The sequence below is a fragment of the Emys orbicularis genome, chromosome 1 (genome assembly GCF_028017835.1).
Source record: "Emys orbicularis isolate rEmyOrb1 chromosome 1, rEmyOrb1.hap1, whole genome shotgun sequence".
NCBI lineage: Eukaryota > Metazoa > Chordata > Testudines > Emydidae > Emys > Emys orbicularis.
The window spans coordinates 100,066,493-100,092,500 of NC_088683.1; the positions used below are offsets into that span (position 1 = coordinate 100,066,493).

Consider the following 26,008-nt stretch of genomic DNA (forward strand, 5'->3'; position numbering starts at 1 on the left):
GCAAGTCAAGTGCCTCAAACCACTTTTAATTCTTCTAAGATGATGATCTCCATTTATGATAAACTTTCTTCCTTTATTTGTGATCTATTTGTGGTAGAAATCAGCATGACAAACTGGGAGTTAAGGGAACACATCAAGGAGTGTGCAGGTAGGGCAGGGAATTGTGAAGATGTGACACCCGTTCTTTCAGGCCAGAAAACCACACCAAAAAGTTTGGGGCCAATGAACTCCAGCTAGCTTTGTCTGATTTCAGTACTGCTTTACCTGACAGTAATAAAGCTCCCTATGGATGCTTGCATGTCTCGTCTTACTAATGACTTCTGGCTACCTTGCATGTTTTGTCTGGCTAACTGCTCCAAATTATTGACATTCTGATTAGGGCTGAAGGCTATTTTGATTAATCTTACATCACTTCCACTTCTTGTCTTTTCCTGCCTTTCCTATCTCACTGGATAGTAAAACATGCTTGAACTGGGACTCTGCCCTGCAAATTGAAAAATATATCTCTTCGGTGTGTGTCTCTCTTTACTGTACTCTTTCGGTTCTGTAAGGCTCTGACCAGTTTGGGGGACTTTCTTACTTGGTTATAATTGGTGCCTTGTCCATTAGTGGTAACGTAGAACAGAGCCACTTGACTGAATAGTGAGTAACAGGTTGTATTGGGCTATAGAATATTGCATTACTACTATAAAGATGTGCGTTTTGCTTATGATAGGGAAATACATGACTGCACTGAAAGTCAGCGTCCATGCTGTGGGCTGGCGTTTGCGGGAGGAGGGGAACGTGGCAGTCTCACTGTTGTAGTTTTACCAGGCAATCTGTATATGTGTCCCCAACACTTTATATGCACTGCTTCTCAGTAGGATATATTTCCTTGCTCCCTGGGAACTAAATAAAACTCTAATCTCATTGTACTGCTCAGGGAAATATGTATTTCTGGGTGGGGAAGTGCAGGACATAGTTCCTTAAGAAATTTAAAAAAAATACTTCTTTCCTCCATATGTTCAAGTAAGCCCCGAAGCATGGTGGGAATTAGGTGAGATTCAGGTGGCCAGTGTCCCTGTGGTTTTTTTGTCCCATGCAATCATTTATCTTATTCAAGAAAGGATGAGGTGAATTTTCTATTTTGTGTTCAGGGCTGATATTTATGGCAATGCCAGTTGTTTACATTCCATAGACATGTCCCATTTCTTCTGAATTCAGAGGGGAGGAGGGAAATATGGAGCTGTTTCCTTAATTACAAGACTCCATATCCCAAATGTCTAAATTTAGCTCTGATTCTTGTTGAAAGCATCATTTTTTTAGGCGAACGGGAAACCTTGTATCCTGCTCTGTAAGACCACTAAAGAAGCAGGAGGAGGTGAGGTTACCATGGAGATGATAGTTGTGTGCAAGGGGAGAACAGAATGGTTTAGAATTCCAGGAAGGAAGAGGGAGTGATGTCATCATATTTCATGCACCAGCCCAGGCACCACTGTGATGTTTGTGGGTGTGTGTATTTTTTTCAGGAACATCAAGGAAGTGCAGTCGGTCATGCAGAAAGGCCCCAGATGTTTCATTTGGAAACATCATCTTGAATTTGTTTATAAATACTTGTCGGGTCAATACCCTGAGTGCTTTTGAATGTATAGTGTGTGTATATGCACTGTATTTTATAAAGCATTTTTTTCTGGTTAAAAAGAAAAAAGGATGATGTAACAGTCCATGACTGCATCTGTTCAGGGAAAATGTGATTGCCAGCTCACCACGTATTCATGCCTCTGTGGAATAGAACTTATGGTCTTTGACTGCATTTCTGGACATCTCTTCCTGGTGAACTAAAGAAACAGCTCCACTAACTTAACCAAATGGGAAAACTTGTATACATATGGGCAGGAGTATATATCCTGGGCAACAGAGGACAGTGGTGCACAGTATTTTTAATATCTAAGTGTGATACCTCTGACCAAAATTATCTTTTTACATCCAAAATACGTCCTGTAAAAATAATGATGGGATGGGGAGGAAGTGGTATAATTCCCAATAGCCTGCAACTCTGTATGTAGGGACGTTCATGCTTGTGCACTAACGAGGCGGCAAATAAATGGAAAGTCTTCTATTAAACGATGTTTGTAGGATCGTTGATGGGCCAAATCCCAGAACCAAATGAAACTGGAAGAGGGAAGACAGCCAGAGGGAGGCTTACCGCTCTATACATGATGTTATTGGAGATTAATAGCCAGAGGTAATAAGAGCCATACATCAAATTGGGGAAAGTATCCAGTTGAGGTGCCATAGAGATCAGTTTCAAAACCAGTTTAATTCAGTTTTTCATGCGTAATCTGGTAGTTAAGCCTTAGACGCTACTTTTACATTAGTTGTGCTCACAGATGATACTAGATAGGGAGGTGTTGCAAACAGCAGTGAAGACAGACCTAATGCATTGGGTGCATCCACACTAGGAAAAAAGGGGTTTTCTTACCATGTTAGCTAATATGTGGTAACTAACACAAAATAAAATCCTAGGGAAGACAAGGCAGTTTGTAGTTTCCAAATGTGTTCGACCTGCTAATTGGTGGTAAAACTAAAACTGTCTTGTCTTAGGCCTGGTCTATACTAACCCCCAAATTCGAACTAAGGTACGCAACTTCAGCTACGTGAATAACGTAGCTGAAGTCGACATACCTTAGTTCGAACTTACCGCGGTTCAGACGCGGTCCACACGCGGCAGGCAGACTCCCCGTCGACTCCGCGGTACTCCTCTCGCCGAGCTGGAGTACCGCAGTCGACGGCGAGCGCTTCCGGGATCGATTTATCGCGTCCAGACCAGACGCGATAAATCGAACCCGGAACTTCGATTGCCAGCTGTCGAACTACCGCGGTAGTGTAGACCTGGCCGTAGTGTTTTACTTCAGTTAGCTAACATGGTAAGAAAACACCTTTTCCTCATCCAGCATATTACGTCTCTATCTTCAGTGCAGTTTTGCTTTTTTTCCTACTGAAGACAGGGCCACTGATATGAAAGATTGGAGGTTGAAGCAGTGGGAGAGGTGCAAGATAAAAGGACAGTGCATCCGCCAGCTACTGGTAAGGAGGGTGGTATTGGGATTCCTACTAGGGTGGTGTTGGGATCCTGCTCAGGAACTTCATCTTTCATATCCACCTTTGTTTAGTATGTGCCTGAGAAATTTGAAGCTCAAAATGCCCCACCATTTCAAAATCCCCTCTGGCTTCTGGAAGGAAGTGTTAGCTTTATCTTTTACTTTCTTTCTCCTGACTCCTGGGATTTCACTGCTCTACTTGTCCACAGGTCATCTGGCTTCTGTGCTAGTGATAGCTTTACCAACAGCAGGAACAGGGAGTAACTAACAGCATTCAGGGCTTGTCTACACAAAAACACTCAAAGTTAGGATGAATCAGCTAAAGGTGAGAAGACAATGTGCTTTAATTTATGCGCATTAATCCCTGTGTGGATTGTCTAATGCTTTAAGGTACAAGAACAGCAACACTAGGGCCATGGCTACACTTGCAGATGTAGAGCGCTTTGGGTTAAACCAGCCTTCGGAGAGCGCACCAGGGAAAGCGCTCCAGTCTGTCCACACTGACAGCTGCAAGCGCACTGGCGCGGCCACATTCATGGCACTTGAAGCGGCGCATTATGGGCAGCTATCCTGCAGAGCACCTCTTCCCATTCTGGCGCTGTGGCTTGTGGGAAGGGGGCGTGGGGTGTGGGGCATTTTGGATCCTGTCCCAATGCCCTGTGATGCATCGCTTCGCATCCCAGCAATCCCTGTGTTTCCTTCCACATTTGGCGCCATCTTTCAACGGTTTCTGTGCAGAATGCGCTTTGTCTTCCTTTTCGGTCTGCGGGAATGGAGCCCGAACTGCTGCGGAACATGCTGACGAGTCTCACCAGCACGTCTCATTTGGCAGTCGAGTTACTGCTTAAGATCCAAAGTGACAGTGAGGAGTCCGACGATGATATCGAGTCGCATAACGCATACGACATGAAATTGCTTGTCTCATTCACGGACATGCTCTCCACCGTGGAATGCTGCTTTTGGGCTCGGGAAACAAGCACTGGGTGGTGGGATCACATCATCTTGCAAGTCTGGGATGACGAGCAGTGGCTGCAGAACTTTCAGATGAGAAAAGCCACTTTCATGGGACTGTGTGCTGAGCTCGCCCCCACCCTGCGGTGCAAGGACACGAGATTGAGAGCTGCCCTGCCGGTGGAGAAGCGGGTGGCTATTGCAGTCTGGAAGCTGGCAACTCCAGACAGCTACCGCTCGGTCGCGAACCAGTTTGGAGTGGGAAAGTCGACGGTTGGAATTGTGTTGATGCAAGTTTGCAGGGCCATTAATCGCATCCTGCTCAGAAGAACCGTGACTCTGGGTAACGTGCATGACATTGTGGCTGGCTTTGAACAAATGGGTTTCCCTGACTGTGGAGGGGCGATAGATGGGACGCACATTCCTATTCTGGCACCAGCCCACCTAGCCTCTGAGTACATTAACCGAAAAGGGTATTTCTCCATGGTTCTCCAGGACTTGTGGATCACTGTGGTCATTTCACTGACATTAACGCCGGCTGGCCCGGAAGGGTGCATGACGCACGCATCTTTCGGAACACTTGGCTGTTCAAGAAGCTGCAGGCTGGGACTTTTTTCCCAGACCAGAGGATCACCGTAGGGGAAGTCGAAATGCCCATTGTGATCCTTGGAGACCCCGCTTACCCTCTAATGCCGTGGCTCATGAAACCCTACACAGGGAGCCTGGACAGCAGCCAGGAACGGTTCAACTACAGGCTGAACCGGTGCCGAATGACTGTGGAGTGTGCCTTTGGCCATTTAAAGGGCCGCTGGCGCTCTCTTTATGGGAAGCTGGACTTGGCCGAAGACAGCATCCCTGCGGTTATATCCGCGTGCTGTGCCCTCCATAATATTTGTGAAGGGAAGGGTGAAAGCTTCACTCAGGCATGGGCCTCGGAGGTTCAACACCTGGAGGCTGAATTTGCACAGCCAGAGAGCAGGGCTATTACAGGGGCCCAGCATGGGGCTGCAAGGATTAGGGATGCCTTGAGGGAGCAATTTGAGGCTGAAAGCCAGCAGTGATATCTGGTGCCCTGCACGGGAGTGAAGTGCAGTGGCTGTGTTTGGTACACTGACTTGCAGTGCTTGTTGCTTTCCTGGGCTAAGGTCTATTTTGCTTTATGCACTAATGAAGTACGTTTTCAAAGTAAAAAACTCCATTTATTGAAAAGAAAATTCATTTATTGAAAACAAACAAACACAGAAATACCAAAAGGGCAAGGGGGTGGGGTGGGGACCGGTTCACCCATAGGCTTGAGCATGTCCTGATTTCATACTCTTGAATCCTGTCTGGAGTGCTGTGCACTGAGTGTTGCACTTCAGGATGGCTATAAGGCATGTTGAGGGGGGTTGAGTGCAGTGGATAAGGGTCGTAGTTTTCGTGGGTGGGTGGTGAAGCTACGGGTGTAGGAGGCAGCTGGGGATGGTAAGAACCCGGATGTTGGGGAAAGTGGGTTGGAGGGGACATGGGGGCAGAAGGGGAAGAGTTTTGGGACAAGGGCTGTGGGGGAGGGGGGGGGAGCGTGGTAGTGTTCCGCCTGCATGGCGACGAGCACCTGGATAGAGTCCGCTTGGTGCTCCATTATGCTAATCAGCCGTTCCGTGCTTTGCCTCCGGTGTGTCGCATTTTCCTGGCGGATCCTCCTTTCGCTCTCCCTCCACTTCTGTGCCTTTCGATTCTCGTTTACAGACTACTTCATGCAGCATGTCTTCTTTGCTTTTATGCGGCCTCTTCCTGAGTCTTCTCAGTCTGTCGACTGGTGATAAGAATGACGGCTGAGATCTCAAGGTTGCACCTATACAGGCAAAATGCAACACTGAACAGAGGCAGCATTGTACACTCCAGACAGAGCAATGATTCCCCCACACTTAAGGAGGGCAATCACAAAAACCATACTTTGCCTGTCCCAAAGCAAGCGCACATAACCCACGGGAGCCCCAGAAATGGTGAGTAAGCACAGGGTCCATGGGGACTGATTGTTTCATGGCTGTACTGTCCTCTGGGTTTCTGTGCCTTGGGGAGAGCCAACAGCTGTAGGGGGCACTTACACTGATCACTGTCCCAACATTCTCCACAGGAGTTCGTCCTGGAAGATATCTTGCTGCTGAGGGTGACCAGGGAAGCAAGGAAGGGTCTTCTCCTACAATGCAGCTTCTGCCCTGGCCCATACGCAGCTTGCCTGTGTGCAGCAATGGTCTCCCCCATCTCGCCCAAAGAGCCCGTACCTAAAAACTTCCTTCCCGAAAAGAAAGCCGCTTACCAGGAACCTCCTCTGTTGTTTGTCCTTCCCCAAGCACCGGACGCTGCGGCTGGCTGCCTTCTTCCTGGCTTGAGAAGAGCTCCTGGCTGCATGCATCTAGGGATTCCGGGGTGTCTCACCCCGCCGCAGCACCATCGCTCACGCTTTCCTCCTCCTCCTCCCCCCCCTTGCTGTGCTGGGCTCGGAAGTATCCATGGTGGTCATTGCAGTGGAGGTCGGATCACCCCAAGTAACGCGTCCAGCTCTTTGTAGAATTTGCAGGTCGCGGGGGCAGCACTGGAGCGGCTGTTTGCCTCACGGGCTTTGCGGTAGGCATTCCGCAGCTCCTTTACTTTAACCCGACTCTGCACCGCATCCTGGTCATGGCCCCTGTCCATCATGGCCCTTGATGTGTGCCTGAAGGTATCGTAATTCCTACGGCTGGAGCGCAGCTGGGACTGCACAGCTTCCTCCCCCCAATCACTGATGAGGTCCAGCACCTTGCCATTGCTCCATGCTGGGGATCGCCTGGCGCGTGGAGGCATGGCCACCTGGAAAGATGCGCTGAGAGCACTCCACGCCTGGCTGAGCAAACAGGAAGGGGATTTTCAAAATTCCCAGGGAATTTAAAGCGGGTCTGACGCTTGGTCACCTGAGGACAGGGCAGCAGAGTTCAAAAGTGATGACCAGAGTGGCTAGAACAGGCATTGTGGGACGCTTCCGGAGGCCAATCAGAGCCAATCAGAGCGCATTAGGTGTCCACACTGGCGCTGCGGTGCTCCAGCGAGAGCGCAACAAACGTTATTCCTCTTGGGGAGGTGGAGTACCAGGAGCGCTCCAGCAGCGGAGTCAGAGAGCTCTACGTGCCTTGCCAGTGTGGACGGGGAGTGAAGTAGAACGCTCTTGGCGGCTTTATTGCACTATAACGTGCAAGTGTAGCCAAGGCCTAGGTCAGACCAATGGTCCATCTAGCCCAGTATCTTGTCTTCCATTAGTGGCTAATGCCAGATGCTTCAGAGGGAATGAACAGAACAGACAACCATCGAGTGATCTATCCCGTCATCCACTTCCATCGTCTGGCAACAGAAGCTAGGGACATGTAGAGCATGGGGTTGCATCCCTAACCATCTTGGCTAATTGCCATTGATGGACCTATCCTCCATGAATTGAGCTAGTTCTTTTTTGAACCCTGTTACAGTTTTGGCCTTCGCAACATCCCCTGGCAATGAGTTCCTCAAGTTGACTGTGCTTTGTGTGAAGACATACTTCATTTTGTTTGTTTTTAAACCTGCTGCCTATTAATTTCATTGGGTGACCACTGCACCTGTCAGGTTTCCTGCTGTGGTTCAGAACCATGTGGGCAGTTGAGAAACTGACAAGAATTATGTTAATTTCACTCCACTTTCCTTAACAGCATCAGCAGTTCAGCCACCTGTGCTGTCTTGCTGCAGACTTAGTGAAGAAACATGTCTTTGATTCATATTTGGGAGGTTGTTTGTAACCATAAAAACTAGAAACTTTATTTTAAATGAAAGCTTGAATTCAGCAGTTACTGGTTCTCCGAAAGCATTGGACAAATTTGCTGGGACAATATATTCCATGCTTACCAGGTTAAGTTCCTATGATGTGTTTGCAGTCCCCAAGCTGCAGGGAAAAACTTAGGCTGATGGTCAAGAAACAGTTGCTACTGAAGTCTGTTAGACCACTGAACAATCTTAAGGGAAATGGTTGGCACCCCATCACTTACTTACTTTTACAACTAAACTGTCAGGGAACTATCCTGTATTGACTGTAGTGGTGGACAAAGGAAAACTAAGATCTTTTCAATCTCCAATTTCTCTTTGTTTTATAGAGTAAAATTAAGGGAACCTATCGGACCTTTCAGTATGTGTGAGGACTATGGTATTTCCTATCTTGGATGCTGACTGTGTGTGTGCAGAGGAGGGAAAGCGGGGGGCCGCTTGCCCTGAGCTGAGTCTTTCTTCCATGTGGCTCCCACATATGGACGTTGTTTACTGTATCACACATGTGAGTAAATGGACTTCATTAGAGGAGTTGATATTGAGTTTGTCCCATCAGTTATGTTTAAATCTTGTCTTGTCTAGAGACCTCTCTTTAAAATTTCCATCATTGCTAACTCAGGTTCATCTCCATCAGTGTTAGTAAGGTTTAGCTCCATAGTGTGGGTGGTCTGACTGCCAACATCATTTTCAGCAGCGTCTCAATTAGATTTGCTCCCAGTTGGGTTAGATGACATGTTGCTGGAAATGGAGTTGGGAGTTTGTGAGCTGTCTGCACCAGAGCTCTTAAGTTGCTAATGCTGGTGGAAGTGAACTTGTACTAGCAAGACGGGGAAACTAAAACAAAACCAAAAAACAACAAAAACAAAACCCTCTGATGTAAGCAGGGTGTAAAGGTCTAGCATGGACTTCATGGGAGGAGTTGTGGGGGTAAGTCACAGATACAGTGGGCTGGCATATGTACTGTAACTATTACTTCTGTGCCGCAGTTGCAAACACTGTGGGAGTGAGGGAGTCATGGGTGAGAGATTAGTAGACAGTCAAAAAAGTGATATGCCTGTGACAATCCGAAATCCAATGCCTTTGTGCTCCCCTCTCTTCACCTTATTCTCCCCACTTTAAAGTAGGTCTCAAGCACCTGGGAAGTGCCTTTCAGCAGTAAACAAAATGATGAAATGCCCCATGGCAGTTTGATTTGATTTCACTGGCTGGCACATCCTAACTAAATCTCTCTGGAAATGGCTGGTTGCATGTAGGTAATGGGGAGAGAAATCTAATTTGGTGTTGGTAGGAGGGAGTCCTGAGGGAACTGGAATTAGCTGGGGTTGTCCTGTCTCACCAGGCTCTGTTGCTCTTACTGGAAGGCAGACACTTTCTTCTTCCTCCTTGAGGAGGGATGTGTGCGAGGTTTTTTTAATCAAACCTCTCTTTCTCCACTCCTCTTTTGTGGAATGAGTTGTGTTGGGTGTAGGCAGTAAGGTATATTTTGCTCTGTATTAAGTCTTTGTTTCCTCTTCTCCTTTGGATCTGCTACTGGGATTTTCTCTGTACTTGGTTTAACTGGATTGTTCTGTTCCAGTCATAGGAGTTTAACCTGTCCTAACCTTTTCACTCCCTGCTCCTTATAGTCCTCAGCAATGGCAAACTCTGTACAGAATAATCATGCAGCATGGCCATTCCTAGATTCACAATTAGTGACCTGTAAAATTGGCAGCACAGAGACTATTGGCAGGAGCCAGCTTTCCCCAGGCACTTCCCCACTCCCCTTGGAGAGTTAAGTTCAATTAGAGCTACAACATGCACAGCAGGGAATTTGCAAATAGTACAGTGCCACATGGCACCATTTCTGTAAGAAAGGCAGAAAGGTATCTTTGACCCTTCTGTGACCTTGGTGCTCTAGCTGCTTCCCACTCTCTAACCTCCTTTTTCAGCATATTTCTTAAGAAAGTAGCTTTTTCTCATTTCTTCAGGCACTTCTTGTACAACAATATCCTTGACTATGTTCAGTCTGTGTGGGTTTCCCCCCCTTCGGTCATAGTATGGAAACTTCTCACCATATAGTAACCTTTTTGTTGTATGGGTTTTCTTCCTCATTTTCCTTGACCTCAGTGCAGTCTTGAATCCTGGACCAGCTGCATAACTCTCAAGCCATCTCTGACTGACTTCCTTCTCTCTTGATGTAGCTCCTACTGTCAAACCACTCTGTTTCTGGAGATGACTTTTCTGCATCAAAATCCTTTCACTTACAAGTCCCACAAAGCTTAATTTTGGCTCTCTTCCCTGCCTCTGCCAAACCAATCTATGTTCACTTTGGGTTACTTTCTCTCAAACACTTTTATTTTGGTCATATACAGTGCATACATATCTCTCATCTTCTATAACAAGTGGTCTCTGTTTACCCTTTCTGCCTCTTGTCCAAGTAATTCCTCTAGTTAATGTCTGATGTGAACAAGTGCATCCTCCAAATAACGTTTTTTCCCCTTTTTCCTTGACTTGTACATCCCATTTGCCTCCACTGCCTATCACATTGGAGTTGTCTATCATCCTGCTCTTTCTTTCCTTCCCACATCTTCTGTGTCTGCCAATCTTTCTACACCTCTACCCCGATATAACACGAATTCGGATATAACATGGTAAAGCAGTGCTCCGGGGGGGCTGCGCACTCCGGCGGATCAAAGCAAGTTCGATATAATGCGGTTTCACCTATAATGCGGTAAGATTTTTTGGCTCCCGAGGACAGTGTTATATCGGGGTAGAGGTGTACTTTCCAGGGTGCTATGAGAATGTAGTCAATATTTCTAACACCCTTTGAAGATGAAGATCTATAAAAATGCAACACATCTGCAACATTGACTCTACTGCTGCTGAAAACTCATTCATGTCTCTTGCCTTGACAGCAGCAAATATCTTCTCTCTGGCTTCCACAAGTGTCATGGTGATATTTTGAATGTCCTCAGCTATTGATATGACTCTGCCTATAACCATAATAATTAAATACAGCAATCCTTGATAATTTTGTTTAGTTACACCTACTTTCTTCAAAAGCAGCCTATTCATGAGTTTTTACTAATATTTAATAATATGGGGAGTTTGAAGAGTCTATTATTCCATTATTAATCATAGCATACTAGAATTGTAGAGCTGGAAGGAACCTTGAGAGGTCGCCTAGTCCAGTGTTCCTCAACGACCAGTCTGTGGACTGGCGCTGGTCCCTGAGATCTCCCTGACACAGTTTAGGAAGACAGCAAGTCAGTCCCTGGTATCAAAGAAGTTGAGAAACACTGACCTAGTCCACCTCCCCCATGCTGAGGCAAGGCCAAATAAACCTAGACCATTTCTCATAGGTGTTTGTCTTACACTGGTCTACAATTTTTGAGAAGTCGTCTGCTTCAGAGATAAAATGTGCTATTTATTATGTATTTTGATGTGCTGAATTCAAATATGACAATTAAAACAACTGATTGGCTACTGTTTCTAAGATATTTAAGTTTTTACATTTTATGTCTATGTATATTGTGTAGATAGTAGAGTTTTAATCATAAATTGTAAACCTAGGTCTTTTCATGAGTTTATGGTTGCTTTACATGATATTTCACCTGTCCTGTTTATGTAACACTTTAAAAATCAGCAAAAGGGTTATATAAATAAAATTTATTATGAAACAAAAGGCAAAAAACTATTCTGTACATAGTTTAGTCCTATTCAGTGTCTACTCGGCGCTTCTTGGCTTGTCTCTTGTATTCATTAAATGGAGCATCTCTTGTCACTGTCCAGCAATAGTCTGCAAGCATTGATGGGCTCCATTTGCCCTGATAGCGTTTCTCCATTGTTGCAATGTCCTGGTGAAATCGCTCGCTGTGCTCGTTGCTCACTGCTCCGCAGTTCGGTGGAAAAAAATCTAGATGAGAGTGCAAAAAATGTATCTTTAGTGACATGTTGCAACCAAGGCTTTTGTATGCCTTGAGGAGGTTTTCCACCAACAACCTGTAGTTTTCTGCCTTGTTGTTTCCGAGAAAATTTATTGCCACTAACTGGAAGGCTTTCCATGCCGTCTTTTCCTTGCTATGCAGTGCATGGTCAAATGCATCATCTCGAAGAAGTTCACGAATCTGAGGACCAACAAAGACACCTTCCTTTATCTTAGCTTCACTTAACCTTGGAAATTTTCCACAGAGGTACTTGAAAGCTGCTTGTGCTTTGTCAATGGCCTTGACAAAGTTCTTCATCAGACCCAGCTTGATGTGTAAGGGTGGTAACAAAATCTTCCTTGATTCAACAAGTGGTGGATGCTGAACACTTTTCCTCCCAGGCTCCAATGACTGTCGGAGTGGCCAATCTTTCTTGATGTAGTGGGAATCTCTTGCACGACTATCCCATTCGCAGAGAAAACAGCAGTACTTTGTGTATCCAGTCTGCAGACCAAGCAAGAGAGCAACAACCTTCAAATCGCCACAAAGCTGCCACTGATGTTGGTCATAGTTTATGCACCTCAAAAGTTGTTTCATGTTGTCATAGGTTTCCTTCATATGGACTGCATGACCAACTGGAATTGATGGCAAAACATTGCCATTATGCAGTAAAATAGCTTTAAGACTCGTCTTCGATGAATCAATGAACAGTCTCCACTCATCTGGATCGTGAACGATGTTGAGGGCTGCCATCACACCATCGATGTTGTTGCAGGCTACAAGATCACCTTCCATGAAGAAGAATGGGACAAGATCCTTTTGACGGTCACGGAACATGGAAACCCTTACATCACCTGCCAGGAGATTCCACTGCTGTAGTCTGGAGCCCAACAGCTCTGCCTTACTCTTGGGTAGTTCCAAATCCCTGACAAGGTCATTCAGTTCACCTTGTGTTATGAGGTGTGGTTCAGAGGAGGAGGATGGGAGAAAATGTGGGTCCTGTGACATTGATGGTTCAGGACCAGAAGTTACATCCTCTTCCTCATCTGACTCAAGTAAGAATGATTCTGGTGCATCAGGAACGCTGGTTGCACCAATTCCTTCTCCGTGGGGTACTGGGCGTATAGCTGATGGAATGTTTGGATAATGCATAGTCCACTTTTTCTTCTTTGACACACCTTTCCCAACTGGAGGCACCATGCAGAAGTAACAATGGCTGGTATGATCTGTTGGCTCTCTCCAAATCATTGGCACTGCAAAAGGCATAGATTTCCTTTTCCTGTTCAACCACTGGCGAAGATTTGTTGCACAAGTGTTGCAGCATATGTGTGGGGCCCACCTCTTGTCCTGATCTCCAATTTTGCAGCCAAAATAAAGGTGATAGGCTTTCTTAACCATAGTGGTTAAAGTGCGCTTTTGTGATGCAAAAGTCACTTCACCACAAACATAGCAGAAGTTATCTGCACTGTTCACACAAGTACGAGGCATCTCTGCTCACTTTGGCTAAACAGAAATGTGTCCCTTTGCAAAATCAAACACTGACAAATAAGAGAGCAGGACACTGTATGATTTCTAGAGCTGATATAGGGCAATTTGTTCAGCAGAGTGATGTAAGCTTCGTTATGATTGCATCATCCATGACTTCTAGGAATAACATGATGCAATTCATATCATGTATGATGCAATACCAGCTTCAGATTGCATCATTCATTGTTTTGCCTAAAAAGCAAGTACTGTCCAAACCCAGTCAGATTTATTCATAGATCCAGTCAAAGATGTATTTTAGTCATTTCTGGTTTAAATTGAGATCCCTTCCCTTTATAACAGGTTTCAGAGTAGCACTCACTTATCCTCCACCATTCCCAAGTCAAGGGTCGTATATACTGACCCAATAGCATATCTTGAAAACTAGAGCCAATCAACAATTTTAAGCATCATTTTCGTTCTCAGTGACCCAGAATTAGTAAAGTTTGACTACATTTATTTCAGAAGCATTTTGGCTGTAGAGCAGTGTTATCTGTTCTTGCATGCCTCCAATGACGGAGATTCCACAACCTGCCTTGGTAACCAATTCCAGTACTTATCTATCCTTCTAGTTAGAAAGTTTTTCCTAATATCTCACCTAAATCTCCCTGGCAGCAATTAAACCAATCATTTCTTGTCCAACCTTCTGTGGGCATGGAGAACAATTGACATTGTCTTCTTTTTATAACAGTCCTTAACTTATTTGAAGACTGTTATCAGGTGTCTCCTCGGTCTTCTTTTCTCAAGACTAAATATGCCCAGCTTTGGTAATCTTTCTTTATAGGTCAGGTTTTCTAAACCTTTTATCATTTTTTGTTGCTCTCCTCTGGACTCTCTCCAATTTGTCCACATCTTTCCTAAACTGTGGCACCCATAACTGGACACAGTACTCCAGCTGTGGCCTCACCAGTGCCCAGTAGAGTGGGACATTTACCTCCCGTGTATTACATCCACCCCAGATTGATATTTGCTGTTTTCACAACTACATCACATGTTGACTCGAGTGTAGGCTCGGCAGGATTCAATTTAAATGGTAAATGTCGATTTCAGCTGACACATTGAAATTGACTAAAAAAGTAGCCAGCTGTAACAGTGGGAGTGCAGCCCCCAATCCCATTGTGCCTGCCGCAGTGCAGGGAGCCCTCTGCAGCCTGCTTTCATGGCTCTGCTCCCTCATTCCTGTGACAGGGCTGCAGAGGGCTCCCTGTGCTGTCACAGGGCTGGTGACACCCAATCCCTGCAGGTGCAAAGTGTGGGGAAAGCCGTGGCCAGGACCAGCAGGAGAAGGGCAAGCCCCCAGCTGTGAGGGAGGCCACCCAGCTCCTGAATGGCTCGTCGTTGTCCTTTTGACAGCCCTGCCAGTGGGTCTCTGCTCTGTCCTGTCAGGACTGCAGCCTTCCCCATACCTTGCACTTGCAGGGATCAGGTGCCACCGGCCCCACAGCTGTGCAAGGAGCCCTTTGCAGCTCTGCTGTCACAGCCCTGCTTACCAGCTGGCAGTGTGGGAGCTGTCCGTGGGCCGGAACTATTGAGTCCCTGGCCACAGAGTACTCCTGGTCCTCCTCCTTGCAGTCCTGGCCTGAGGGGGGGTCTCTTCTGGGCTAGGACAGCATCCTCCCCCGCACCTTGCACCCCTATGTCTTGGGCCCTTCAGTTGTGCAGGGAACCTCCCAGAGCCCTCTGCAGTCCTGCTGTCAGTGCTGTTCTAACCCCACTCCCGCTCCTTAATTTCCAGCAACTGTAAAAAAATAAAAATCCATAAAAATTGAAGAAAATTCTCAAATAAAAATTAGGGCTGTCAATTAGTTGCAGTTAACTCACCTGATTAACTCAAAAACATTAATTGCGATTAATTGCACTTATAACAATAGAATACCAATTGACATTTTATTAAATATTTTTGGAGGTTTTTCTACATTTTCCATATTGATTTCAATTACAACACAGAATACTAAGTGCACAGTGCTCACTTTATATTATTATTTTTTATTACAAATATATGCACTGTAAAAATGATAAACAAAAGAAATAGTATTTTTCAATTCACCTCATACAAGTACTGAAGTGCAATCTCTTTATCATGAAAGTGTAACGTATAAATACAGATTTTTTTTTGGTTACATAACTGCACTCAAAAACAAAACAGTGTAAAACTTTAGAGCCTACAAGTCCACTCAGTCCTACGTCTTATTCTGCCAGTCGCTAAGACAAACATGTTTGTTTATGTTGACGGGAGATATTGCTGCCTGATTCTTATTTACAATGTCACCTGAAAGTGAGAACAGGCATTCGCATGGTGCTTTTGTAGCTGGCATTACAAGGTATTTACATGCCAGATATGCTAAACCAGGGGTCGGCAACGTCCGGCACGCGGCTCGCCAGAGTAAGCACCCTGGCGGGCCGGGCCAGTTTATTTACCTGCTGACGCGGCAGGTTCGGCCGATCGCGGCCCCCACTGGCCGCGGTTCGCTGTCCCGGGCCAATGGGGGCGGCGAGAAGTGGCGCGGGCGAGCGATGTGCTAGCCGCGGCTTCTCGCCGCCCCCATTGGCCCGGGACGGCGAACCGCGGCCAGTGGGGGCCGCGATCGGCCGAACCTGCCGCGTCAGCAGGTAAATAAACTGGCCCGGCCCGCCAGGGTGCTTACTCTGGCGAGCCGCGTGCCGAACGTTGCCGACCCCTGTGCTAAACATTCATATGCCCATTCATACTTTGGCCACCATTCCAGAGGACATGCTTCCATGCTGATGATGCTCGTTAAAAAAATAAGGCGTCAATTAAATTTGTGACTGTATTCCTTGGGGGGACAACTGTATGTCTCCTGCTGTTTTACCTGTATTCTGCATATATTTCATGTTATAGCAGTCTCGGATGATGAGCCAGCACATGTTCGTTTTAAGAACACTTTCACAGCAGATTTGACAAAACGCAAAGAAGGCACCAATGCAAGCTTTCTAAAGATGTGAGATTTCTAAAAATAGCTACAACACTTGACCCAAGGTTTAAGAATCTGAAGTGCCGTCCAAAATCTGAGAGGGACGAGGTGTGGAGTATGCTTTCAGAAGTCTTAAAAGAACAACATTGTGGTGAGGAAACTACAGAACCCGAACCACCAAAAAAGAAAATCAACCTTCTGCTGGTGGCATCTGAGTCAGATGATGAAAATGAGCATGCGTCAGTCCGCGCTGCTCTGGATCGTTATCGAGCAAAACCCATCATCAGCATGGACGTGTGTCCTCTGGAATGATGGTTGAAGCATGAAGGGACATATGAATTTTTAGCGCAGTGGTTCTCAAACTTTTTTTTTTTGCGGACCACTTGAAAATTGCTGAGGTCTCGGCGGACCACTTAATGATCTTTCCAAATGTTGTTTGTACAATTACCTAACTATTATAAAGCACTTTGGATAAAACCGCTATATATTTTATATATATAAAAAGCCCCATAATAATCATTTTTTTGTTCTACAAATAAAAGCACACAACTCGTATTTTAATATCAGTAGTCTTCCCTTTCTAATGCAATGGATGTGCCCTCTCTCCCCTGCTGCGGCAGCCCCCGAGCTAGGGCCTGGAAGGAGGGGGGAGTCTCTTCCTGGCAGCGGCATCCCTGGAGCTGGGGAAAATCGCTTCTTTCTCTCGCCGCCACAGCTCTGCATGTCCCAAATTCCCCCCACCCCCTCTTCTCACCCCACTGCCCCTCCCACCTGCCCCCTATTCCCCCCTAAGGCCACCACCTCACCTTACATGTGTGTCTTCTCCAGGGTCCAGGCACCTAATTAGTGGAGCCACACCTGCGCAGCTCCACTAATTAGGTGGGTGGCCCTTCATTCTCTCATGTGCGGCCGCCCAGGTGTGCACCTTAGAGAGAACTATCCGCGGACCACCTGAATGGAGCAGTGGTCCGCGGATCACAGTTGGAGAACCTCTGCTTTAGCGCATCTGGCACGTAAATATCTTGTAACGCCAGCTACAACAGTGCCATGCGAATGCCTGTTCTCACTTTCAGGTGACATTGTAAACAAGAAGCAGGCAGCATTATCTCCTGCAAATTATAACCAACCTTATTTGTCTGAGTGATTGGCTGACCAAGAAGTAGGACTGAGTGGACTTGTAGGCTCTAAAGTTTTACATTGTTTTATTTTTGAATGCAGTTTTTTTTGTACGTAATTCTACATTTGTAAGCTCAACTTTCATGATAAAGATATTGCACTACGGTACTTGTATGAGGTGAATTGAAAATTACAAATTATTTTTTTACAGTGCAAATATTTGTAATAAAAAATAAATATAAAGTGAGCACTGTACACTTTGTAGTCTGTGTTGTAATTGAAATTAATATATTTGAAAATGTAGAAAACATCCAAAAATATTTAAAATAAATGGTATTCTATTGTCGGTCAACAGCGCGATTAATTATTTATTTAAAATAGTAATGATAGTCATGATGTGTAATGGAAGTAATACAGCACCTTCTGCCACGAAGCAATTGTCTTTACAAAGTCTATCTAACTTCCAGCTGTTTCCAACAATTCAACTACTGGCAGAAACAGCAGTCTTGGCACAGGTTTGCTTTCAACAATTTGGGTCTGGTCAGCTTTGCCTAGTTTTTCCTCTAGAAGCAAACAGCTGGAATAACATGCAGAGCTTGTTAAGACTCCAGAACACCCCCTTGCCAAACAATACCTACTGCGGTGTGTAGCAACAATTTAAAAACAAACTCTATGCAGGAGTGTGGGATTGCTACTTTCTTCATCGCCAGCATTTTATAACGTCTGCATACAACTCTTCCCCCGTCTGCCCTGGAGGAGGGAGCAGCAGCAGAATGAAACTGAAGCAATCCTATTCAGTTTTACTCACTCCCTACCCTAACCTTGTCAAAGAAAAGGGGCGTGTGTATGGTGAAACTGCCTAATTTCTCCCTCAATTTGAATTTGCAAGTGTGGGAGAGATTCTCTTCCTATCTCCAGGAAGAGTTTAAAAAAAAAAAAAAAAAAGCATTGATATGTTCACCTCATCTCCGCTGTAATTGCTAGAATAAGGGAGAGGCTGGGAAATTATAAGCAATTCCAAGGATGAATAGGATGGAGAAAACTCGCATATCCTTCCACTCAAGGCAGTGTGACCGAATTGCTGATGTAGGAAGTAGCATGAGCAATGAGCCCATTTGGAGGGGAGGGAAGAGAAGCTAGAACATTAGTTTTTTTGGGGAGTGCGGGAGATATTTTTGCCCAAGTTTAGTAAGGTTATAATTTAAACTGTAACTGTCTAACATTATGTTCATGTGTCAGTATTGCACGGTTTGCAGGAAGGAGTTCACACCTTTGCTGCCATTGTTTAGATGGAGAGAGTTTTCTCCAAGACTGGGTTAACTGGGCAGCAGCACACAGAAGTTTACACTGTAATTGTTCTATCTCCACAATGGAAAAAGAGACATTAAAAAAAAAAAAAAAGTCCTGTGAAAAATAGTAAAAGCTATAGACACATCTCACAGGAGATGAAGTAGGAATAGCTTATGGTTATTTCATGCCTGTATTTTCTTCTTCCATGCACTCTGGAATATATAGTTTCAAACTAGTCTGTATTTAGGTGCATTGACTCACACAGAAAATAGGATGTCAGTAGGAAATTTAAATGTTACCTGCCTCTTTCCCCAAATCATTGCAGCTTCTTGTGTCCACCTGGACTTGGGTAGACTTATAACCCCTTGTTTCTGTTCCTTACAAGCATTGCATTCATCTTTTCTGTTCTCTTGTAGAATGAGCCTCTGACCTCAGGTTATCATGGATACCCTGCGAGGGACAATCAAGTAAGAGTCGGATTACAGTAAAGTGTGTGTGTGTGTGTGTGTGTTTTCTGGCAGATGGCTTCCTAACACTGTTTGTTTGTTTTTGGAATGGCGACTGTTTTATTTCACTGGTTGAATGCTTACAGAGGTATACAGTAAATTAAACACATTTTTTGGCCATGCCACGTATGGAATGTGGCTGCATGCATGATGAGGGGTTGAATGTGATCCCTCTGGTTCTCATTAAAGAATTTCCTGACCCTTGGCTATTCGTAAAACCGGACTTCAGATCTAAATCCAAAATACCCACTCTGTCTCCTCAGTTTTACTTAGTGTAGATGTTCAGTCTGTGAACTCTTCACTCTGTTTTGTTCTTATTGCTGTAACTCTAGCAGCTGAGGAGAGATGAAACACAATTTTTGTCTGAGAGGTATCTTCCCTTGCAGTGCTGCTGGAGCAGAGAACAATGTGGCCCAGGATGGGTTGCTTCTAGCTCTTATGAATTTGCCTTGGTGCTTTTTGAGTCCTGCAGGGCCCATGCCCCATCCATCAATTGAGGATATTTTAATTTTAAAGTAGTAAAGATGATATGGTTTGATCTATTGCAGCCATCGCAACATCCCCTTCCCACTCCACGGAAGGTAGGAAACGCCAGCTGATGATGAGTCTGTGTAGAGCAGGGGAGGAGAGGGCCATCATAAATTATCTTTCTACCTTTCCATTGTAAGGATATTTGTCACCCTTTGCCTGTTGCAGCTTGCAAGTCAACATTGTCCAGGAAGAAGTCCTGAAGCTTGTCTGAAACCTTTATTCTAACTCTGGAATTGAATTTTATGGAGATTTTTAAGGGACCTAAGTGAGGAGTATGGGCACATGCACAGTAGAAGTGCAGCTATGTTTGTATCTAGTGTCACATGCTCTGGTTTTCTTTCAACAAACACTTGTGTTGCACTAAAAAAAACCCCCAAACAAACAGAAAATCTCCCTAACCCTGTTGTAGGGGCACCACATTCATGTGTTAGCTGAGTTTGTATCCATGCTTGCCATGATGCTGAACTGTTTGTATCTGTGCATTCCCGGGGAATTTGGAAAATTATTCCATAATGATTCCATGGGGGTGAGGGGATTGGGTTGAGTGACCAGAGCAAGGGCATATAGAGTGGCGCAACAGAGCCTGTGGTGCAGCATAGTCTGTGATCTCCTACTGCACAAAGTGCTGAAAAAAACAGGTGGACCAACCATACCAGTTAGGGGATTCCCAGCTATACTGCAAAAAGAAAAGCCTTGTCTGTGCTACGGTATTTTGGCATTGCAGCCACCTGTATGCCTTATTTGAACTATCAAGACCCTGGCTGAGAGCAAGTAGAATTACAAGCCTTGCCACCATTGAATCCCACACTGGGTTTCTCTACATTATTGTAGAGACATAGACCGAAAATATAAGTGTTATAGCTACAATGGCTGAGTTAGTTCTGCCAGTGCTGTGTTACAATGCTCTTGGCCCCACCATTTAGTATTAGATTTGACAGTTCAGAATACTGGCTCTGTCATCTATCATGCAACTCTTCTTTTGGCTGCATGTGGGGCTGAGAACACTTGCATTGGTACTCATCCGCTCTCAGCTATGCTCCGTCCTGTCTTCCAACTCCTGCCATTCGAGGCCACCCTGAGAGCACCTGGGACGCTATATGAACAGTCTTGAATGTTCTCCCTCACTCTGCACCCAAACTCTGCACCCTGGGACAGCAATGGGAGAGACAAAAATAAAATACAAACTACAGCTGTTGTAACCTGAACATGTTTAAACCTTGTGATGATTTGCCTGAAAAACAGAGGACCAAAATCAATTGCTGTTCAGCAGCCAATCTAGGCATGCATATGCCCTATTGTATACACTTTCCTGATGGGTGCCCTGGCAATCAAATCCATCTCTTAACTGCATTATTATTTTATTTACAAGACAGTAGCTCCCAGATGCCCCAGTCAAGATGGAGATCCAATGTGCTAGGCACTGTACAAATGTAGGATAAATGCCTCTGCTCAAACATGCAGAGGTCAAGGTGTGACAGTGGGTATAGAACACAAGGGGGGGCGGGAAGGGAGAAGACAAGGGTAATAGTAATGGAAACGCAACATTGAATATATTAGTGAAATGTAGTAGATTTCATGGTGGGTGGGTTTTTTTTTAAGGCGAGTGACACACCAACAAAACAAGAACAGACAATCAATCATGCAACAAATTAAAATGAGTTATTGAATAAATAATCAGACTCAAATCAAAGAACTTCCTCAAGAATTGTCACCCAAAGGAGGATAGTGTTCATCGTAGCTTGGGCCCAGAGTAAGTCTGGCAGCAGCTTGGGAGAGAGGTTGGTGAGACTATGCCATGAGGTTGGCAACTGTGAAACTAATCCTTGGCCCTCATGAGGCATATGCAAATCCCCATTGTGCAGGACAGAATTATTCAAAGGATCCATTGGGACAAACAAAAAATGTGAACCAGGTGCAAATACGGTATACCCTGTGAGGCCATAGACACTATGCACAGGCTGAAATTGTGAATAAACAGCATCACTTAATCATAGGCCCTGCTATGGCCGCTGTACCCTGATAGATCATGGGGACACTGCAGCGTTCTGGCAACTCTACGTAGCACAATCGTGGCCCTCCATGAAGGTGAGCACAGGTATCAATATATTAGCCAGTGTGTATAGGCATTTCAGATGGCAAGTTACTTCGTGGAGTTTCCTGGCAGGCCAAGCAAGCTCAATTTTTAGCCATCATGTTTTCACTTTAGAAAATCTCTCTGTAAAATGATTTTCCTTCCATATTTGCTCTTTATTTCTTGATCTGTTAGGGTTTTTTCTTAGTCTCACTTTTGGCTCTGAGGCAGATGAAATTCAGACCTGGCTTTCACTAATGGGATTTCAAGCTTTTAGCTAATCTGATTGGGAGCCTCTAATCTGATAGCAGCAGAGAGCAAAGTCCTCTGTAGCCACAGGCTGGGTCTGGTGTTGTAGAGATGGCGGTGTGCAATCTATCACCTGGTTCTTTGCAGTGCAGGGTGAGGGAGGTTATGTTTAGTAATTCAGGCTCCATGCTAAAGTAATTATGAGATGCAGAAACAGCAATTTGGTCTGTTGAATGAGATTTCTCCCCGCACTCCGACTGAGAGCTGGATTTGAACTGGTGATTTAGGCGCGGAGCCACAGAGGGATTTAGGTATTGCAATGCTGAACTTTTACTTCAAAAACTTAGGTGCAAAAGAGTTTAGGTGCCTGCAGAGTTCACAAAAACAATGAGGAGTCTGGTGGCACCTTAAAGACTAACAGATATGTTTGGGCATAAACTTTCGTGATACAGGGTTCCGCAGCAGCCAGGCAGGAGTTTTGTAGGTCGTAGTGGAGCATAAGTCTGGGAGTTAGGTGCCTAAATACCTTTATGTATCCGGGCCTTAGTGTTTAAAAGCTGCATAGCTAACTCTCTTCTGACATGTCACATTTATTTCTCTCTAAGAACTGTGCTGTTTTCTTACCAAGTCATTTTTTTTTTTAGCAGAAATGGCAAAACTGAATTTTATTTTCTGGATAAAAGTGCTCAGGGATGGCTCAACCTTTCTTCCATTGCTTCCTGTATGCCTTTTTCACTCCTTTGAATTGTAAGTGCCATTAATTGACGTCTGCAAACCTTTCACTGTGTTGTCTTTACACCATCTAGTGGATAAACCTTATCCATACATTCTTGACTGTTTCAGTTTTGTCCCCTTTCCTTCTTCCTCCCTTCCAGGTAACTGTTCAAGGTCTCACTGGGTATGTGTACGCTGCAATGTAAGCCCAGGGTTAGTGGGATTCGAGTCAGCTGACCTGTGTCTGGGAACCCTGGGCTTGAGCATCTACATTGTATTTTTAACCCTAGGTTAAGAATTTTCTGACCATTATGTTTGAACCCAGGGTTCTGGCATCCACTCTGTACTGTGCAGACCTGAATCAAAGTAACTATATCCCAGAGTCCCTAGTGACTCCCCTTCCCCAAAATGTGGCCCTAGAAATGCGGTGGACTGTGGGAAAACTTTACTGCCCCCCACTCCCCCCCGCATGTTACCAGGAAGCCGCTCACTTTAGAAAAGGCTTGATCGGTTCGCTCTCCATTGCCCAGGAGTGTGTTTGCAGATCGGTGATCAGACCAGAATGGGTTAACGCTGACCTAAGCTGCTGCCATTTGCCAAGGTGTGTGTGGGAGGCGTTTCTGTTTTCAACAGAGTGGATTGCAGGTTGTTGGGATAGAGAGGATTAAGGAGGTTTTCCTATGGAATTGTGGATTACTTCTGGCTGACTCCCAGCACGTGAGTCAAGCGGACCTGCAGCTACACTGCAAAGCAATAGGGCTTGGATCCTGGGTCCTGTCTTGACTTGAGCTCGGACCCTGGGTCTGAGCCCTGGATTAGCGCAATTGCAGTGTAGACGCAAGGGGGGTTAGCCAGGCTCAAGCATGGGCGTACATTGCAGTGTAGACATACTCACTGATGCAATGTGAGAGTACTCAGGTCTACGGTACAGAGTGTATCCTAATTCCTCTCCAAGTATTTAACTCTTTTACTTGTCATCAGATGCAGCACTGAATAAATTAGAATAGGGATTCCTACGGAGGCCATATTTGTCGCAATCTCAGTAGTACCAGCCAAGTATATTACAGTCTGGCTTATGATGGCTAAATCTCTGGGCTGCTCCAGTGGTCTCCCTGTGCTTTGCTTCATTGTAGTCCTGCTGGCCTTTCCTGCCAGAGCAGTCACCTATGCTTGATACAATGGGAGCAACAGGAGTAGGTGAGTGTGTGTGGCCGATCCACCAGGGCACAGGACTGGACAGAGCTTTATTTGTTTGAAGGGAAAAAGGAAAAGCTTCTGTTGCAGCATACAGTACTATATTAGAGGCTGTGTTTGAGCTGTTGCTGTGAGGATGGGGAGCATGGTGGGCAGGGCTGTGAGGTTTCCTAGGAATTGTAGGTTTGTTCTTTGGGTGACTGGTGCAGTCGCCGAAAGTCACCCAGTCCAGAAAAGAATAGCACAGGTAGTGGCAATACAGACTTCCTCAATGGTTGTGCCTCATCGTTGAACTGAAGGGGAACCACATGCATGGGTAAAGGGAATTCATTCTCTATGCCAGTGGTTCTCAAACTTTAGCAACCCAAGGACCCCTGTTTTGATTTAAAAGCCGGCTTCTAATTTTCCCCGGGGGTGCTCAACCCCGGCTCAGCCTCCGGCCCTGCCCCACCTCTTCCTGCCTTCCCTCCACCCTGTGCCTCCTTTCCCGCCTCTTTCCGCCCTCTCCCCCGAGTGCGCCCCATCCCTGCTCCTCCCCCTCCCTCTCAGCACCTCCTGCACCCCACTGAATAGCTGTTCCGTGGCGTGCAGGAGGCACTGGGAGGGAGGGAGAGTTGATCAGCGGGGCCGACGGCCCTGGACATGACTTGTAGACCCACTGGAGCTGGACATGACTCGTGGATAGGGCCGGATTAACTCTCCTGTTGGCCCGGGGCTATTAGATTTTGTGGGGCCCCTGTATACGTCTTTTTCCTAGGAGGGAGTTTGGTGCAGGAGGGGACAGGGGATTAGGGTGCAGGAGGGAGTGCGGGGTCTGGGAGGGAATTTGGGTGCAGGAGGGGGATTCTGTTCTGGGGCATGGGGTTGGGGTGGAGGAGGGGGGTGCGAGGTGCAGGCTCCGGCTGGGAGGTGCTTACCACAGGCAGCTCCCGGCCGGTGGTGCAGCAAGGCTCAGGCAGGCTGCCTGCATGCCATGGCCCCACGCTGCTCCCAGAAGCGGCTGGCTGCTGGCATGTCTCTGCGGCCCCTGGCGGGAGGGGGACAGCATGTATCTGTGTGCTGCCCATGCCCGCAAGCGCCGCCCCCGTAGCTCCTATTGGCTGGGAACTGGCCAATGAGAGCTGTGGGGACAGTGCTGGGGGTGGGGGCAGTGCGTGGAGTCGCCTCCCCCCCACCAGGAGCCGCAGAGACGTGCCAGCAGCCACCTGCTTCCGGGAGCGGCGTGGGGCATTGGCATGCAGGCCTGCCTTAGCACCCCTTCAAGTGGCCCAGAAGTCGCTGCCTGTGATTTATTTTTGCGGGGCCCCCCTTGAACTGGGGCCCTGGGCTGCAGCCCCTGCCTTTATCTGGCCCTGCTCGTGTACCCCAGTTTCAGAACTGCTGCTCTATGTGCTATTCAGCCCTAGCCCCTCTGCTGAGTCTGCCAACAAAGGGACCAATCGTGGTGGTTTCTGTGATATGAATACCTGCCCCTTAGGCACTCAACTGAGACTTCCAGAGCTCATTTCATGAGTCCTGCCAACACCTCTTAGATACTATAGGCATGTCTACACAAAGAAACTGACCTTCATTGCTATAGTGGAATAACTCCCCTGTGTGGACACTCTGTTCTGGAATAAATGTGACTTTATTCCAGAATAATTACTCCAGTTACTTCCAAATTGTTAGTCCGTTATGACTCTGCCAATCAGTTTCCCTGTTTTGTATTTCTCTAATGCTTTTCATGCCAAAGTGCTTTATAAACAATATCTGGAATTTGCTTCAGCCACTTCTGGGGTGAAGTATGCCCTTGCCCCAGTGTAAATTGAATATGGTACTCTTCCTCATTTTGTTCCAGACTGCTGAGTAGCATTGCTATGTGCCATATTCTGCCGGCAGAATGTAATTGCACAAATTGGAACTGGGCCACAAAAGTGATCTTCAGCTACCATAAAGGGCTAGGGTTTAGAATGTTAGTTTGAAGCCTCATTTAAAAGATTGCACCTCCAGGAATACAGAGTTCTAACATCATATTAATTTGGAGGGGAAAGTGCCATCTATCACATCACAACTGCTACTTCATGCAGGAGCACAATTTCCCTTGCTGGTTTCCCATCCAAGTACTCGCCAGGTCTGACCTTACTCCTCTTATGAGTACAGATGA

At 46.0% G+C, this 26,008-nt stretch overlaps 1 protein-coding gene across 6 annotated transcripts in view; it reads left to right on the forward strand.

Annotated features, from left to right (window-relative positions):
- RBFOX2 (RNA binding fox-1 homolog 2) overlaps positions 1-26,008 on the forward strand; it is a 243,114-nt gene that overhangs the window by 35,856 nt on the left and 181,250 nt on the right. For all 6 annotated transcript variants that reach the window (XM_065397511.1, XM_065397513.1, XM_065397516.1 and 3 more), the window contains exon 2: positions 19,017-19,067. In XM_065397511.1, coding sequence (XP_065253583.1) covers positions 19,017-19,067 — 51 coding nt within the window. The remainder of the gene's footprint in view (positions 1-19,016; positions 19,068-26,008) is intronic.